The sequence below is a fragment of the Passer domesticus genome, chromosome 10 (genome assembly GCF_036417665.1).
Source record: "Passer domesticus isolate bPasDom1 chromosome 10, bPasDom1.hap1, whole genome shotgun sequence".
NCBI classification, from domain to species: Eukaryota; Metazoa; Chordata; class Aves; order Passeriformes; family Passeridae; genus Passer; species Passer domesticus.
Genome location: NC_087483.1, coordinates 32,491,500 through 32,511,059, shown reverse-complemented (window position 1 = coordinate 32,511,059; position 19,560 = coordinate 32,491,500). Strand labels below are relative to the sequence as shown.

At 38.5% G+C, this 19,560-nt stretch overlaps 1 protein-coding gene across 1 annotated transcript in view; it reads right to left on the bottom strand.

Annotated features, from left to right (window-relative positions):
* Nucleotides 1–1,132: 1,132 nt before the first annotated feature.
* Nucleotides 1,133–19,560, bottom strand: part of SLC49A4 (solute carrier family 49 member 4) — a 64,447-nt gene continuing 46,019 nt past the window's right edge. Inside the window, exons 7-9 of the mRNA XM_064435009.1 lie at nucleotides 16,196–16,323; nucleotides 5,791–5,973; nucleotides 1,133–2,636 (exon numbers count right to left, since the gene is read on the bottom strand). Of these exons, the coding sequence (XP_064291079.1) occupies nucleotides 2,521–2,636; nucleotides 5,791–5,973; nucleotides 16,196–16,323 (427 nt within the window). The 3' untranslated portion in view covers nucleotides 1,133–2,520. The remainder of the gene's footprint in view (nucleotides 2,637–5,790; nucleotides 5,974–16,195; nucleotides 16,324–19,560) is intronic.

Below are 19,560 nucleotides of genomic sequence, written 5' to 3'. Positions count from 1 at the left end.
ACAGAAACAGCTACCAAAGCATCAGAGTCACAGTGAGCCATTCACACTGATTCAGAAAAACAATCAACAGGGTTTAAAACAAGAGGTTCACTCTTCTCCCCTGACTACAGAGCCTGCATCTGGAAGCACTGACAAATATTTTGAATTGATGCCTTCTGGAAGAGAGGAAGAATAGGTTATAGTCTGAATACTGTGTAAAATTCTTCTCCATCTTAAAACAGTCAGGACAGTGAAAAAATGAGAAATCTCTGTCACTCAGGACAGTGCCTGAGCTGAGCAATTTTAATCTTTATATAGCTACAGTAAATTGCAGTACCAGAGCTCTGAAGAGCCATCCCAGCTTGCAATTCTGCCATGACAATGCAACTCCAGACTCTTGGCAAACGTTCCCTGGTTTCAGAAGACAATAGGTAGCAAGCAGCAGCTACTGGATACTGAAACTAAGCCAGGCACTGAAACGTAGTAAAAAGAAGCTGGACAGTTAACACCACTCATTTAAAAAGTAAGGGATGATGCCAGTGGATCTGAATGTGCTGGCTGGACTGATTTCATTTTCCCTATGCAGGTTAGCTCCACTACCACAAAGAACCTGCTTCAAGACAGGAAAGACCATTTAGAGCTGATACAGGCAATGTTATGTAAATCCATTTTCAGTTACTACAGTAAGTACATCAATTGCTCTGAAAACATAAAAGCAGGGAACAGCTTGTTTTATTTTACTGCACAGATACACTCCTGAGTTAAGTCTTAGAGGTGTACTCTCTCTGCAAAAGGAGAGCAGGCAGAAGGAACAGATCCATGTCTGAAAGGTACTTTTGGGTTGATCTGAGTGAGCTTACCGTGTTGGTGCTGCCCCAGGGGCAAAGAAGAGCCCCACACAGGAGCAAAGGGTGCTCGATTCAGCTTCTAGAGATGCAGAGCCTCCTCCAACACTGCACCCACCCCCTGCCTCAGAACTGCCACGACAGGGAATCACTCACTCTGAAAAGAATCCCTGTGGCAGATGGGGCACAGCGCAGCCCCACTCAGGGCAGTGACTGGCTTGGTCACCAGCAAGGGCACATCACCTTCCCCAGACAGGATACCTGGAGTAAACCTAGGGAAACACATACCCTTGCACAACTTATATATATATATATATATATAGGTATCTCTTATATATATAAGTTTTATTTGTGTATACATTGATATAAATATGCACGCCCCCATACACACAAACACACCCCCGTAACACAAAGCACAGAACACACACACACACACACACAGAGAAATATTTTAAATGATGCTGAACTGAAATCTAAGAATATAATTAAGAAATCATTAGCAGGTTTAAAAATTGAGTTAAAAAACTATTCAAAGTGTCTTTAATATTTATGTTCAAGTAAGGGCCAGAACGACCACAGATTAGTACTGATAAAAAGAGCTGGCATTAATTTCCCATATTATGCCAGAACTCGTGAGTTACTCATTGTCAAACTCATTGTCACTTCGCCAGCAATGCACCTCCTCAACTAGAAAGGTTTTTTTAGGAAACAGTGATTTCTCCAGACTTGGGTTACAAATAATATTGTTTAGGCACCCTCAGTCATAAACTAATCCTAAAAACCACACACACCTTAGAGTATCAGGAGAGAACTAGCAGGATTTAGACATCCACACCCACAGTATTCAGTGGCACAAACAGTAAAAAAGGCAGTACTGGAGATGGAGGATGGAAAGGTGACACAGTGGTGGCCTTTAGAACAGCAACATTTACCTAGAGTGACACTCCAGTACACCACAGATGCTCCATATTCAGGAGATATGGAACCATGGTGGCCTTTCAGAGATGACTGTGGGTGCAGGTTGGGATTCAGTGGCAGCTAAAGCTATTGTGCTCCAGGGTGGTAACAAACACCTCTAATAACACTGCAAGGATTATTTGGGATATTTAGTATGGCTAAAAACCCTGGTACCAGCGTCTTATATCAGAACCCACTTTATTAGAATGTAAATGTAGTGTACAAGCACCAAATCATTTTAGCTTAAATGTTTAATGAACATTCAATATATAAATGACTAGTGATTTTAAAGAGATCTTGAAAAGATTTTTGTTTTCTTATTTTTTTTCCTTTTGTTAAGATTATTCCCTATTTTCATTCTGATAGAAGACTGAAGGTTACTGGTACCCTGGTGTGTATAACCGTGAGTCAGCACACAGCACACACACAACATACACCTCACTGCTACATCAACAGCCTCTTCAACAGAGAGCCCCAGCCCTGCACAGGGACCTGGACAGCAGAGAGATTCTCTTTGTGCATTTTGGTGTCACCATCACCACTCCAGTTCCACGTTTATGGCAAATCAAGATGGGCTTGAACGTAAGAACGACCCATCCCTCACCCTCTCTAAATAAAGCCACGATTAAGTCTTGAAATTTCTTTGTTTTTCTGCTGTTCAGCTGTGCAAATCCAGGCGGATGTGCAGACTGCAAAGCCGACTTCCAGTCTCTTCCAAGCCCTCACCAGTGCGGGGTGATCACACGGAGACGACGACGTCGAGATAGAGTCTGTCGTAGGACTCGCGGAAGCACAGGATGAGGAGCAGGCTGAGCAGACACGACCCTGGCAGGCACCAGTTGAACCAGGAAAACTCTGCAAAGCACAACAGAAAGGCAGCCTCAGTTATCAAACATGCTCTGTGTTTAAAGCGACCAAAACTTGGACTGATGGCAGGTCTGAAGGAAATCGCTGTGTCCTGACAAAATCCTGACAGCTCCTGATCGACTGATCCAAGGTTAACTTGCTCTGTGAGCCTTCTCCATGGACACCTTAAGTTATATATATTTATAACCAATACCTCCAGCTAATGTAAATCCTCCCTATTCAACCTGCCAATGAAGAGAATGGGGGAAAAAATAAAAATCTATCATTGCTAATAGAGAATAAACCACTTCCAAAGACTCTGCTCATTAGTCCCTTGATTTCTATGGATTGAGAACTAAAATTAAAAGCATAGGAAGAAACTGGGTTTGATTTTGAATCAAACCTGCTACATTGTGTAAGGAAAGAAAACCAATTCCTCAGAAGAAACTTGAGCATAATGGGATCAATTTAATTTAAAAGTCATTGCAGAAACAGGTCCTTGGAAGCCTCTTTTCAGCTGTTCGACACAACGTACTGCTCTTAAAAATCTGTGTTCTGTACTCAAGAAATCCTACCATCTGATATTTGACTAATAATTAGCAGTTTGATTCACATTTTTTTTCAAACAAGTACAACAAATTTTTTTTCTACATGTGTCAATTTACTAAAGAAACATTAATTTAACTGGATAGTGTTTTACTCATTTTTATCAAATTTTCCATTATTATTATTACTACTGTTATTATTTCCCTTAATATTATTTAATTTTACAGAATCTAAACTCTCCCTCCAGGTCTGAGTTAATGAAAATCAAAGCTTCATCACTGCTACTTTCTTAAATCTGCAATTTATATTGTTGAAAGAAAAAGCATGATTTATTTTAAACAAGGCAGAGGACAACAGTCAGAAAGCATGAAAAATCAACCTTCAAAAACCAGTAACTTTCAACAACATTCTCCCTGGTCCAGCAAAAACCCTTATGGATTTCTTTAGGCAGTATTATTAGTAAAACCATAGTAAAAATTTCCTAGGCTTGGAGAAGACTTATGTGATGCTAGAAGTCAACAGGCAAATGCTTTGCTATTATTTTCCTTACAACATTCCTCCTTAATTGGATTAAACAGATTTAAACTCAAATATCCTAAAAGACAAAATTTAACTTTGGAATTCTTTGTGTCTTTTTTGATCTAGAATTTGTGCCAGCACTGGCAATGCAGGGAACACATCAATCATGTGAAGCCAAGGGTCATTTTCCTTTTGTTTTTCCCTTGGAAATCCCTGCAGAAAAGGCAAAGGAAACCTCATCCAGAGGCTGCAGCTTTGGGGCACAGCACCAGCAGCAAGGCTGAGCTTTAGGAAGGTTTACATCCCCACTCAGCTAGCTGAACCAAAATCTTCAGTGCACTGGAAAGCTTCCAGGGTTTGGGTCCTTCACAGCATTTGCATTATCAGTACAAAGAGAAAAAGAGAAATTGGAATGAAAACTACTGAAAGATTATTTGGCCTAAAATGAAAGACCAAGGGAACAAGATGAATTTGACTGAGTTCTGGTTTATCTGTAAGCTTCTTAAATGCCATTACAGGATGTATTTGAATCAAATGAAAGCAAATTATTAAGATGATTATCTACCTTCTAACGGATTTTTTTAATCAGAGGAGCCAATAGAACCCCTGGCACTGATCTCCCTCAGTGACCACACACTCTCTCATACTTTCTATCAAAGAATGGATTTTCCTAAGCACAAATTACTTTATTTTCTTCCCTTTTGAAGAAATAGGAAAAATATTTTAAGTGTATGGGTGTACCAATTTCAGGTTTATCCTAACCTGCATTTACTGGTATCTCGTAGGGAAAGAAAGATGAGAGACAAAAAATGGTCCTGAATATCCCATTTATGGGGGATGAGTCCACTTTATTGTAATCCTTTCATCAGAAGTGAGTCACCATATCCCCCTCTTCATTTATTATGTAATGCCAAACACTGGAAAAATTCTCTGAACATTCTGTGTCTTCTTTCCAGCTCAGGTACAGATGTCAGAAACAACAGTATGTGTGAACAGAGTTCACACCAATTAATATCAAAAGTATACTTTAAAATGTAAAGACTAGCTCTGACACCACCCAAGGCTAGTCCAGATGGCATTCAGATTTTACAATGATACAGTTCAGCATCAGTATTAAAAAATTAAATAATTTCTCTCCGTTTGTGTTCACAGACCACAATTTGGAACAAGGTTGTCATCCTGCTTGCAATTTCCTGGCAGTAAGATAAACCATGCTGAAAATTTGCCCCAGGTTGAAACCTTGATAATTTCTAGCAGAATTCAATCTGAAATTTGTCACTCTCCTCTTAGTTATAAAATACAACATCTTAAGTAGCAATAATACATAAAAGCTCACATTTTCTAATGGTTTACAAATATTACACCGTGAAGCAAATGTTTACCATAATGACAAAATACAAAGAAAAAATCTGTGTCTTTGAATACCATTAATAAAGACCACTTCCCTCTGAAAGCAAGCTGGGTTCTTATTTTACAGCCTAGAGTAATAATATGTATTATAGTCTACGAAACAGCAAGTTTGAAGTTATGATTATGAGTTAGGAGGAAGCAAATAATACTTGAGAGACGAGAAAGTCTGAATGAATTGACAAAAATCTGAAGTGAAATCCTGTTGAGCTGGAACAGGCCATGGGATTACCCAAAGGAATGCCTGTTGTGTCTTTGGGCAGTGGGACACCTCTGACCCACTGAACAGAGCTGGCTTTAAATGGGGCATTTCTGCTCTGCCCCTCCTGGGCAATGCAGCTCTACCCAGGAGCAGGAGATTGGGTCAGCTTTACTGTGATTCTCATCACCCACAGGTACAAACATTATTAATGGTCACATTACCCTGCCCTTTACAAAATGTGATGACAGTGTGTACCTTGGTGGTTTCTGGCTACAGCAGATTCAAGCAGAATTATCTTGCATCTAAGAAATTTCATTTTTATAAGCATGCATATAGAAAAGAATAATTAAAATTCTCCTTCCTTGCTGCCCTTGCTTGGATTCAAACATTTGGTTATTAACAGAAATTGTACGTGCAAATCCTTCCTTTTACTGACAAAGCTATGTCCTTAAGGAGTACTAAATTTTTCAAGTGGCTTATATTACTTACCTGTATGGTAAAATGTGAGGAAAAACAAAAGCACTCCCATGAACACATTACTCAAAAAGGTGACAACTCCACAGCTTATTCCTTCTGGAACAGGGTAGACTGTCTCCACAAAGAGCTCAAAGAATATTGGTACACTGCTGTTGAGGAATATGCCCAGCAAAATGCAGGATGTGTACAGTGTAGCTATGACAGAAACAAAAACAGTTATTAATTTCATGCTGGTGTTTTCCCCTCCTATTCAGAGCTGCCAAGAATACTAATATTTGAATAACCAAAAAATGCATAATCTTATTTTTATCCTCTGTGTATCAAAAAGAACATCACATCCCACTAGCTTTAGGAAGAATGCATGCATTGATTTGTGGGGAAAAAAAAATCAGAAATATGGATTGATTTATTTATCTATTTATTTAAACAGAATCCATGAAGATACATTCAGTGATTTGGACTTCACTTGTAAGTAAAACAAACAACAAAATTGTGAATGCAAAGCATCACCTACAGTTTAATTTACCTTTGAAACAAACAGAAAATATTGTCCTACACACAATTAGGACAGGGAGCAATTAATGCACCAAATTGGAAATGGACATAGATTAACCTTTTGACTTAGCTCTAAAGGTCAAAACTAATTTTGCTTCCATTTTACAAATAAATACTAATGATCTACCAGCTACCAAGACATTAGTATTCAGCACAGCCTGAGCTGCAACATGTTGAATCCCTTCTGGCTTCAAAAGGAAATGAAGGGCACCCAGCTCCTGACAGGAACGGGACAGATTTGATAATGCAGATTATTTGCTGCTGTACAACAAATTGTTTTTCTTGTACAAACCAACAGAAAAATGTGACATTTCTTCAGCAACCTCAGCTATTTTGTTCTACAATTTCTGCCAAATACTTCACAGTACTTAATACAGAAGCTTAATATACTTATCATTTAATAAACTTATTATAGCTACTTCTGGACTAAAAAAAAAAACCCAACAAACAAAAAAAACCCAAACCACAAAACTTCACAAAAATTTAATATCTATTTAGAAATTTAAGTAAGTTTTTTTCTTAGTGCTGTCTTGGACAGAGAAAATTTCCTGACTTGCAACCTCAATAACCTGAGGTTACTGACGAAATAAAAAGAAGAAGGAAATTATCAGAAGGCTTTAAATAACCAGAAAACTTTGGAATAATTTCTGAGGATTACACCAAAATACTAAGAAAACCTAAAGAGAAAATATTTCAAATACAAAAGTGTTATGAAGTCAGAAGTGAATTATTTATAGTGTCTTTTCGCTGCAGTGAAAAAATTCTACGGTACAAAATCCTTAGAAATTTTTTTCATATAAATATATATATGTGTACATATTTCAGTTTAATTTACACTCTTTTGTCTTAGAAAGAGGAGAACAGAAACAGCTCTGCTTCATCTTTTGTTAAGCACTGCTCAAGCTTTCAACTGAGAAACTGTTGGGAAGCAGGAAATGTTCAGCTTAAAAAAAAATTTAAATTACCTTTTTAAAATATAAAAAATCACGGAAAAGAAATAAACTGATTGAGAAGCAGAAAGGGCTATCTTTTACATCCTATATTTCATGTGGTTTGCTTCCAAGGCACCAGGACATTTCTTTTTCAACAGAGGACTTGTTGAGACAGGAAAAAGGAGGGAGAGCTGGCCCCACTTTTTTGAATATACCCCAGTACTCTGAGCTGTTAAGAAAAACAAACACACGCAACACCAAACAAAACCAGCTCCCTCAAAAAAACCATGGTAGCTTTTCCTACTCTTGAATTCTCCTGTCATAAGCTGCAGAATAAATCAAAGAAATTGATGCAAGATATGTCCAGGAGTTGTCAGAAAAGAAAGAAAAAACCCCATACAGTATTAGGATGTTCTCCTAATGCGCTCCTCTAGCTAACACTGAAGACCTGATTCCCTAGCTACAAGATCCATAGATTTTTGCTGCAAGTCCTCACCAGTATTTAATGTTTCATGAGGCAGTCTTTGAACTCCCTTTTACCTCAAACACTGCTGCATATTGCTCTAAATCTCTCTAACTGCTGTCGGGTGCAGCCAGAATATCCAATCACGCTCAGTGGTTTGCAATTTTTGTATTGGCTTGGGAGACCAACACATAAATGAAATAGAAGAAACTCTTAAGACAAATGAACATTTGCCCCTTATTACTACACTCAGTTGATGATGTCTATAGATAGACTTGTAACTTCCAGAGAACATTTTCAGAACCTCCCCCGAAGAAGAGAAGGTGGCACCCAGCTGTAATTCTGTATCAGAAACTCAGACAGAGTATTAAGCCACAACAGCACCATTGAAAGTGGAGCAGTGAACAGACTGTCAGAAGCAACACCTCTGCAAGAGGGCTGAAACATCTTCCAGAGGGAGCAGCAGCCAGGAAAGGGAAATCATACCTCTGAACAGAGACAATGTCTAGACATACAATTTCCAGAAACATAGAGTCACTGAGATGAAAGCAAAAATTAGCAGCTATTTAAACACTTCAGATTTTATTTCATACAGTAGGTGCCAAGGTTTCCATAGAATGAGAAGAAACCTTCAAACTAGATTTTCTAGTTTAAAATATGCCAGTTGAATTACATCATTGTTCACCACTCACTGCAAGGTATTAAGATGCTCAGACACGAGCGAACAAGGGCAGTGTTGTTTCTGTACCTTAGAAACAACACCCCCAAATGTCTTGTCAGGACACTCACAGGAACACACCCACCGGCACACATCTCACACTTCCACACTGAGAGGAGCAAAGCAGCTTTAGCATCACCCTTTGTGTGTGCACACCAAGAACTGCCAGCTGAGTACCAGTGACAGCACCTCAGCTGAGATCACAGGTACACTGACAAAGCAAGGTCTGTGGAGAGGTACAGGCACACACTTCTTTGCAATTAATAAGCAGAAATGTCACAGCAAAAGGACAGACAGAATGCAGCATCCAGTAGATGCCAATTTAAGTTTTAACATCTAATGGAAATGATAGCTTTTAATTGGGAACCACAAAAAGAAGTTTTGAAAATGAGGAAGATGTGCACATCTGAAAGCCTTCTTTAAATGGCACATTTAAAAATGCTTTTTATCTCATGCATCTGTAAATCAGCCAGGGTTATTCTGAGTGCTATACAAATATGCTTATTCCAGTAATTTAGCAACTGAGTCACAAATCCAACTGGTCAACTAGACAGGAACTCAAAGATAAGATACACAGTTCTAGAAAAGTACAAGTAAAACCAGAGTTCAGAAGTGGTTTTTGTTTTTTATTTCACACACTAAACAGTGTATCTCATATTCCAACTCCTGGGTGACAGGACAGCAGGGAGATACCACCTATTAACAGGGACCATTTCCTTTCCATCACAGAGACCTTGTGCTGAACGAACACAAACAATTACCACGATTTTACACTGCAGAGGAACAGCTGCTCAAGTTACAGCAAATGTTCTTTCAATTAAGACAATCTTAATGACAGTCCTTGGAAATGAATATAAGGATCTGAAAGCACTGACAAAAGAAAAAAAAAGAGATGATTCACCAAGAAGCTAACATTATGTTCTAAAGAATAACAACTAACTTGGATAGGCATACACTGGAGAAGTGTGCTACTACTATAAAAAATCACCTTTTCTCAGGAAAAGGAATTAATTACTTGCCTATGAAGTTATGTGCAAAGTTTATATCCAAGACAATGGCAGCTATGGACATAAACAATAGAACTGGGCTAGGTTTCTTAAAACATGATATTAATTGAAAGAGTTTAAAAGATGTTTGTGTGCATTAAGCAGCTATTTCTCAGGTTGACCACTGGAAAAAGATCAGCAAAAGCAGAAAACCCATCCAGAGCACAGCTGTTTCAGAGAACTGGCAGGAGCTGCTGCAGCAGGAGGCTCAAGCCACGTTTCATCATGTCATGTTCATGCCTGAGGTATGAGCTAACCCTTGCTATTCCCTCAGCCCTCATTCTGCTGGCCAGGAAGGAAGCAAGGAATAAAATGTGCCTTGATAATAGCACTAGAGATGTTACCAGTTAGATTACTTGGGACTGATGGTGATACAGTGGCTTAGCAGGAAGAGGAAAAACTGGCAAGAAGGAAGGATCCTGACTGGCTTATCTCCTACAGGCCTTGAGCTACTGGATGGCAAATACATGCCCACATCCCAGAAAAACTTTCTCTTCTCCCAGCCACAAGCTGTGGCAAAAGCTTTCTAACAATTTAAAAAAAAAAAAGGTGGGGAGAAGCTAGGAATTCAAACAGGCAAGTGATTTAAATGACAGCCTTCACTTGGTGTCCTCAGATGAGCTTGCAATCCAGCAGGAGGAGACTCAACTATCTCTGACATACAAACAATTTCCCAGAATTTTCCAGGACATTCTGCAACATGTTGAGCAGTTTACTCTTAAATTATACCATCACTAAATGTATGACTACAGAGCCTGATCCAAACCCAAATGAAATTGATGGAAGGACCTCAACTCATGTGACTAGCTCTTATCAACCACTGGCACCCGTATCTTGGCTGATTTTTAACAAAGAATATGAAATATTACCATTTCTTAAAAAAAAAACAAACAAAAAAAACTTTCAGATAAATTTACACAGGAAATGTGTATCAAGTGCAAGCAAGTGGTACAGTATCTCCTTCCAAAGTCCTCTGCCAAAATCTCTTGAACTCTGTGCATTTTGTAACAGTTCTCTTCTGAGACACACTCAGCCAAAACTCACACAAATTTTATAGAGTAAATACAATGGAATATATTCTCTGGGAAGCAGCACACAATTTAAAGCAAAACCTATGGAGATCTAGGACACTTTGTCAGTGCCCATTATAACTGGATTCCAAACATCAAAGTGAAAAGGATAATGCCTCATGTGGATGCAGGCTTTGTTGATTTCAGTGCTTCAGTATCCCCATGACCAATTTGAACAATTCAAGTTAGTTCCTGCCAAAATCTAAAGTCCATTAAAGTAGAATGAAACCTCCCTATAATCTAACTCTTGCTACTGGCCATGGTAAGAAATGTCATGGAAGAAGTAACCCTTAATTTTTCAATGAGAAATGTGACTCCCTTAAGGTAAGACAGTAAATTTTACTGTAATTCACTTATGGGAATGAAAAAACACAATAGAAGAAAGATGTCTCTGTAGTGCACATTTATAACATCAATATGTTTCATTGCCTGGATTTCCATTCCAGCACGCACTGAGCAAATTGCTATCTTATGATATAGTTTTGAAAGTAACCAAAAATCTGATCAAATTTTATTTGTTCTACATTCTTCTCATGAGAAAAGCAAGTGGAACTTGCTTTGAAAGCAGAGCATTCGGTTTTGAGAACTGAGAAGTGAAAAAAATACTGAGTAAGCCCCAAGAAACAAAAGAGGAGAGGGCTGGAAATTACACAATATTTGAGGTTTACTATTGATGGATATTTAAAGTGCCCAGATTCATATATACTCATCCCTGAAAGGCTCTTCCCAAATCTCAAGCACTGTGTACAATTAAACACTGTTTTTTGAAAGAAAATAACCCCCTAAATGACTTCTTTAAGCACTCTTCTATTTTGAAGTTAAAGAAGCTGTCAGGAAAACCAAGTTCATTATTCCCATCTTATGAGTGGGAAAAGCACAGCAGGATTGGGGCAATGATTTGCCCAAAGCCCTAAGCAGGTTAATGTTTTCAGGCCACTGTTTTATCCTCTGGGCTCCCCTGCCTTACACTTACCAAGCACATCTTAGAAACTAAACTGAAACAATAAACCAATCAGTATTATATTATTAACACCTCTCTTCTTCTGTGCTTTGTAGAGGAGGACAGAGAGACAGATGTGTTTACAATGTTCAATCTGTTGAACCTGAAAATAAAAGTGTGGGCTGCTTAACCTAAATATAGTCATCAGCTTATGGAGTTGCCACCATATTCAGTGTCTGCCATGCAGTACTAGAAAAGATTTTGTAAAGCAAACTTCTGCCGAATGTGCTCATAAATATTAGAATATTCTTGATATGCTACACTGAAAACATTCAATCTGAGCTGCAAGCAACTAGTGTTGCATATCAATTTTTGGAAAATGCTAGTATTTGTATCCAGAGATCCTACCAGTAATACAAAGTGGCAAGATACTGAAACTGGCAATACAATGCCTTACGCAATTATTTTGGGTCGAAGTATCCCATTGTACATAAATTCACATAATGAAGTTCAGTACAAAGCAAACTAACAATGAACTTGGCAAAGAGAAACAGATCAGCAGCTGCACTGAGAATTCAATGGGGAAAACTATTTTAATGCTTGATGTGTACATAAAATTGTCTTTGAAACTGAAATGCAAATAATATACATTAAAATTAAAATTTCTTAAAATAAAATTCAGGCTTGCTTAAAATATAAACCAATTCCAGTATCAAGGTTTTTGGAGAGCTGTGATTAGCTGATGAGAGGTGTTTTAGACAGATGATATAGTAGCTGGCACTGTATCACTATTGCCTTGCTTTCTTTTTCCCCACACTGGCTGTTATAGTTTATATATACAACTCTGAACACACTTTTTATAAAGTCTTTTGGAGTTACATTAAGAAGTCAGCAAATGGCACAAAACTTGTCTTCCTCCATGGGAGGAGAAAAAATGGAGTGTATTATGCAAATATGAAGCAATGCAGCCATTACTCAACACAAACAATCCTAAACAGTATAATTTAAAACCACAAATGCAGTCATTGATTTTTAATAACTGCATTAAAGGTCTCCATTCTAAGTAATTACATTTTGTAGGAAATGTCTTTAAATGATGTTGTTCCTATTTAAAAGGAATTAGGAGAATATTATACAAACAAGGTGAGGAAAATATATTTTGCTGTGACTATTTTTTCAAATACCTTCCCGGCCCCAATATTTAAACCAGACATAACTAAAATTGCCACAAAGAACACCAATTAAAAGAGGGGTTTGGTTTGCTTGTATTTTAAAAACAAATATTTTGAGATTTTTTTCTTTTAGGGTGAATAATTGGCCAAACTCTCATCTTTTTTATGCTTCCATAAAAACACATCTATCTACTGCTTGCTCTGAGCCCAGGTGGGAGACAAGCAGAGGGTTTTCAGGAGAGGGAGGTGAGCTTATGTCACCCAATATCCACATGCTAAAGGAAAAGACTGGGTTTGGACCTGGGAAACCACTGTCAGGGTCTGCTATAGATGCAAACTTCATTAATGGATCAACAGCTGTGAGGTGAGACACAGCAGCCAGTGATGATGCCACCTAACCAGCCTTCATCCCTGTGGTGAAGCCTGCCTCAACACCTGCCAGTACAAAGGCTGTCTTGTCTCCTCCCCAAAATGACTGTCCTGTCCTGTGGAACAGCTGCCTTTTAACTGTACCAGCAGTCCTTATCACGTGGATATTTCAGCAGTTCCCAGGTATTGCTGAAGATGGCAACACTTGTGGCTTTGTAGGGCAAAGCCTGACTTGTTCAAGACAACAACACTGGAGACAGGCCAAGAGAGGAGGGGGAAATCCCTCCCAAAACAGGAGCTACATGGCTGGAAGGAAAAACCTCTTTGGAAGATCAAATGTACACCCCCACAGATTTTCGTGTCAGTTTTGAACCCTGCTTGCTCTGCCTCAGCATTTGAATAAGGCTGAGAGTGTGGACTGAGATCCATCACTGGCTCTGCAGCACTGCCAAGCCCAACACCTGTGCTCTTTGCCACAGCACTGAAGGAAGTGGAGGAGCCTCTGAACCTTCTGGCAACATCAAAACCTGCCTTAAATAATACAGCCCCTGCTTTACAGCAGTGCCTAGTGTTGCCTGCAAAGTGGCTCTAGAATAAAAAGTATTTTATGCACCTTTCCTGAAAAAAAAAGGAAAAAAAAATAAAAGAAAATAAAGAGGAAAAAAAGAGAACACTAGATGGAAAAAAAAAATCAACGAAAAAATTAAAAAACTATGAATGAGGGAAAAGCCCCACAATGACATCTGCTTTTGTTCTGCACATCTTCAAGCTCTACAAAACACACAGAGAATAACTACTTGGCAGTCCACTGTCAACACCTGCCCACTGATATGCAGAGTGACTTCCACCTGTACCAGCTACCACTAATCACTTCCAAAAGCTGCCAGCCCACAGCCTGCATTTGACCTCCTGGATTTGTACTCCAATACACTCTACATCTGAAACTTTTAATTAAAAGGAGAAGAATAAAAAGAAGTTCATCCAAATCAATTCAAATGTACCGTTTCTCCCAATTACTGTGAACGCAGAGGTCATCATCATGTTGCATCATTACACTGAGGAATAATCTAGCATGAAGTCCTATAAATTAGCTTAAATAGCTTGTGTGTTTTCATCCATAACAGCATATTTCATAAAGATATAGCACTGCTTTTCTGTGTACAAGGAACTAAATTGAACAGGCACATTACATCTATTTTTTTAAGAACTTTAATGAGAAAAGCCTGATAAGAACCTTCCCCCACTGCATATCTATGAAATTTAAACAGAAGAAAAAAGAGATCTTATTTTCTGGCTGCACATTAGAGTCTGAAGCTTTAGACTGCCTTTTTTTTTTTTTTTGAGGAATGCACCAAATTCCTGGCACTTCTATTCAAAACAACCTTGTGTTTTAAAGAAAAGGGTTCAGTATTTACAGTGGCATATGTAAGAAAAGCACTGACAGAAAAATCTGATCTACAATTACAACTTAATCTAAGGAATCATCCATTTTAAGAGAAATGGTAATTGCATGAAAAGTACAACCCAATCCCTGCATTTGAAGCAAGGGATGCTAGTTTAGGACACTATATATCAAACCTCAAATACCCTACCTACTTTTATGTCCTGACATTGGATGACCTTTCCAAAAAAAAAAACCAGCACAATGCAACTATGTGCTATAAAAATAAGAATTCTTATAGAACCTATGCTGCATGCTGAATTCTTTACAAAAAAACCAATAAAATAAAGTCAGAGAGAGCTCCATCAGTTTTGTTTTGGAACACTGGTGAGTGCATACGTAATGACTTTCCCCTCTTGAAACATTTCTGCTTCATTCTTATGCATAGACTTGAAGGGCCATTTATGTGTTTGGTTTGTTGCATCAATTCAGAGGATAGAGTTACTGTAAAAATTTACATTACTGCAGGCTTGTAGTGATGAAGCAGGCAAGCATGAGAAAAAAGCTTTTATTGCTTTTATTTTAGATTTGATGGAAATGTGTAGTCATTTAGTATGACAACAGCCATCATGAAATTTGATTTGTTTATTGATTAAATTATGTTTTATTTAAGCAGAATTTTTGAAAGCATTGAAATTTCAAGATAAAGCACAAATTTGACCTATCCATCCAGATGGTGTTGCTCCTGAATTGATCATGTATTTCAATTTGCTGTACCCACTTTAGTTTATAGTTGTGACATTTGCAGTGCACCAAGGACACTTACTGAAACTCAAACTTAATTTGAGTAAAACACTAGTCTATATACTACTCTCCCCACCAAACTCTTTTATTAAAAATGGGCGAAATAAAGTTTTCACATCTCCTAGAATGCATAAATTGCTTATAAGAGAGATGGCCCTTCATTTAAAATGGATTTATAGAATTCTTTACTAAATAAATATATTTTTGAATCTTGATGGCTTAGGTTTTACTGTAACTTGCTACTCTATTGAAGGTCTTGCAATCACAGGTGGATCAGTCCTTTGGTGAGATAATAAGATGAAGGACAGACTTTTAAGAACTAAGCAGTGCTAGCTTTCAACTAAGGGTACAGCTTGCTGGCAGCCCAACCTCTGAGCTTCTCCCCCACTCCTGCCAACAGCTTTTTTCCTGTCTTTTTGAGGCACAGGCTGAGTTAATTTTGGGCTGGAAGAGTTCCCTGAACCTGCATGCAGGTGCAAAAAAAGAGGACAGCACTGTGCAGGGACAGATTTAGATGGCTGAAAACACTACGGGTCACCTTGGTTTGAAATGCACCATGAGATCCTAATAACTAATGCAAGTTTCAAACCCCTAAATTCCCAGACATGTCACTGTTTCTTATATGCAACACTACTCTCATTCATCTGATTTTTCTTGATTTATTTCTCACTTCGGTTATTCCAAAGGACTCAAAACAGAAAAACACTTAGTCTCCAAATCAAATTTAAATGTGTATTCAGGGTTCCTGTTATTGGGTTTTTCACGTTTTTAATCTTTTTATTGAGTTATTCAAAGCAGTGAAGATATTTCAGGTTCAATAGACTTTCTAAACTTTTTTCTTTTTTTTTTCTCAGTAAAACTACTATATTACTAAAGATACCAAACCATGTTATAAGATATTGAAGACTGCAAATATTTGCCTGCAATATCAATTATAAAGAATAGGAATTAAAATCATTGTCAATACCTGTGGTTAAAGGCAGATGAGTGACAGTAGTTAGACAGGTGAGAGTGAACCAGGTTGATGCTAATGTTGCTCCAGATAAAAGCAGCAGCAGTATGAACTTCAGCATGCCCCTGATAAAATCTGCAAATCTAAAACAAAAACACACATCAGAGCAGTACAAATGCTGATTTTCAAATTCTTTAAATGTGATACTTGACAATTAATTCAGTATATTCTCATTAAAGATTTTGGAGACTACAGAAACAATTTAAAAGTAATTTCTAATTTTCAGAAATAGAAAAAAGGTATTTTTACAGAATGGTGATATTTCTAGCTGTCAAGCTGAAGAGCCATGGATTTTTTAGCTGTCACAAACAACCAAACCAGAACAATTCTCAAGCAATTCTCAAGGCATCAAATGAAAACACTGGAGGGGAGGTTTTTATTCTTCTGCATTTGTTGGAAACAGTATCTCACCACTACTTCCATCGCTGTTTTGTCAGCATTTGCCAGCCTCCCTTGGCAGACACAGAGCTCCATTAGCATATGAGGAGGCTGCCACGTTTCATTCAAGACACAGTTAAGTGTCAAGATTCATTCCTGTGGGAAATGGAAAAACTCCAAAAGAGTCCAAAGAATCCCTAGTTGAAGATGACAAGGAACTGCTCCTGAACCCTTGGATGCATTGGTGAAGAAGCTCGTGGTGGCTTAGGCAAGGAAGGAACCCCTTACACAGGGGGTCACTCTGCCAGAGGCTGTTTTGGGTTGAAAAGTCCCAGAAACCACAAGCTTGGTGCTGCTCCTCTTCTGCACAGACCCTGCTGACAGACTGGGAAAGGACAGCCCCACAAGTCCTTGGGCAGTCTGGCTCTTATATAGAGGGAATGATGATATTTATACCACCTGATGGTACAATAGCTTTTTTCATCTTTTTTTTCCCCTTTTTCTTTCAAGGAGACAAAATGAGCAGTGCTCATGTGGCATAATTATCAGTGCAACTGCTCTTTCCAAAGGGGATGTCAACCTAACTACTGGGAAAGATATATTAGAAAAGGCAATGTTATTTATTCATGAGTAATTTTCTATAATCTCCTGCTTAGGAGATTTAATTTTGGGATGGACAGGTTAGGTATGTATTTCTAAAGCATATCTTCTGTCCCCTTCACAGGCTCCTACCTTGATTAGGCTAATGGCAGCATAATCCACCTAGGTTGGTCCAAGATGAAATTTGTCTGTCTACCAGCTTACTGCCTTCTCTGCCCTGACAAAGATTACTCTATAAGCAGATACCTTATAGTTTACTTGATAAAACATGAAATGCTGCCAAAATGTTGAGAATTTCCAAATACAGCGTAAGAGACGTAGGAGTAATGCACTCAAACACTCTCTGCTCCCCCAGACCAACTTCTTTCCTGGAATTTTGATTCTCCCCATGCCTGAATTCCACATTGAATTTAGCAGTGAGTAATTCAATAAGCAGCAGTGAGAGATCAATGCTGCATATAATCTGAGAAGTTTATGACTGCAGTGTTCAAGTGGCTTATGCATTCATCTCCAATAGCCAGAGGTCAGCTGCTACTGGTTGGATTTTTTTCTAACAATCCGATCGAGGAGTCAGGATCGCCTCACTGGTTTGCCAGTGAGTTTCTTTAATTATTCTTTGGGATCACTAGGGTCAAAATCAGCAATTTTAAAAGCTTTGCAGAAGCATCTCGAAGTGTAAACTTCCAGCTTATTCCACAGAGACTCCTGCTTTGCCTCCTGGCAGACAACATCCCTGTCCTTACAGGCAAGGGCAGCAATGTAGGTCCTGTCTAATGAAACAATGTGAGAAATATCAGCCTTCTAGGAGCGACTACAGGTCTGGGAGTGATCTCTAGAGGATCCTTGGTGTCTATCCCACCACCAAGGATATGTGGGGATGGGAGGCTGGTATGCATCTAATCCATTCATGACAGCTAAGTGGAGAAAATACCTACCTTCACCAAGCAGCTGCAACTCTTCCTGACACAAAGATCCCAGTGTGGGTAGCAGTGTGCTCCAAAGAGCTCTCAGATATCACAGAACTCCAAAAGGGTCAAACGTACCCCAAAGTAAAGGTTTATTCAGCTATTAGATTCAGCCAGGAACAAAAATAATAGAAAAAATGACATAATAACCTAACCTGAACTTGGTAATTGAAGGACTTCTGTTTCTTGTCTGGTTACAGGAGAATAAAGAAGACTCTAAACCAAATCCCCTCTTCATAATACTTGCTTCAATCAAAAAAATATGAGAAATTACTTTTATCCTCAGACCCTGTACCTGATTTCAAACCTCTGTTCTGTACAAATCCTTCTATATCATCTAGCATGTAAGGAGTTGCCTGCAACTGCTAAAAAACTAGGCACAACAGCAGAGAAAGTGTATCCTTTGCCAGACACACACCTCTGAGCCTGCTGCTGGTAACAGTCTCCAGCCTCCCAGCAGACCCAGCCCTAAGCAGTATCCTGCACTGCTGACAACACTGTCTGTTGCTAAGGAAATTATCACCATGCCACAAAGTTTCGGCATTTTTACTAGATTGCAGGTTTGAAGCAGGAACTGAAACTGAGCTGCAGAGGACAAAACCTCAGAAATATCTATGATCCTTGGCAAATATGGGAGGAAAAAATTAAAAATCTGAGAAAAGGGAATAGATTTATGTCTCCATGCAATTATATGAATGCTGCTCTTTGACACTGCTTTTCTTCAAACTAGTAGCATTTGAAAGCTGCCAGCAAAGGGTACAGCACCTACCAGCTGCCCAAAATAGGCCAGGCTTTTCAATGACAAAAATGCATCAAACACATTAGCTAAACATGTAAGTTCATGGCTATCAGGACAGCAGTGGGTGGAGAGTAGAAGGATTTATGTATAATGCTGAGAGAAACTTGCAGCATTTTGAAAACAAGATAGATAAACAAATTTCCAAACTGGGCATTACTTCAGAATCAGATGATTTAACACCTACTGTGATGTACAGGACCTAATGCTCCAGGGCAAGGCTCAGGTTGTTAAAAATTCTGAATTATAGAATCTGCATTGACAAAAATGGAAGGAGCAAATTCCTAAGATGCACCAATTTTGCTTTAAAAAATTAGCAGAAGAAAAAAAGGAAAAAACCCAACCCCAAAACTAACAGCTTCTTGAGAGGTGGTTAAGGGAGAGAGCTGCTTGCTTGGCAAATCACAATTCTGACACTGAAATATATCAACTTGTCAGCTTTGACAAGAATCATTACTTAATTTTCCTAATTACAACTTTCAGCAGATTACAGTCAGACTCGTCATTGATTCAACCCTACACAGATAAATGCTGAATAGGCCTAGGAGGGAGAGTCATCCATCAGAAGTGACAAATCACCT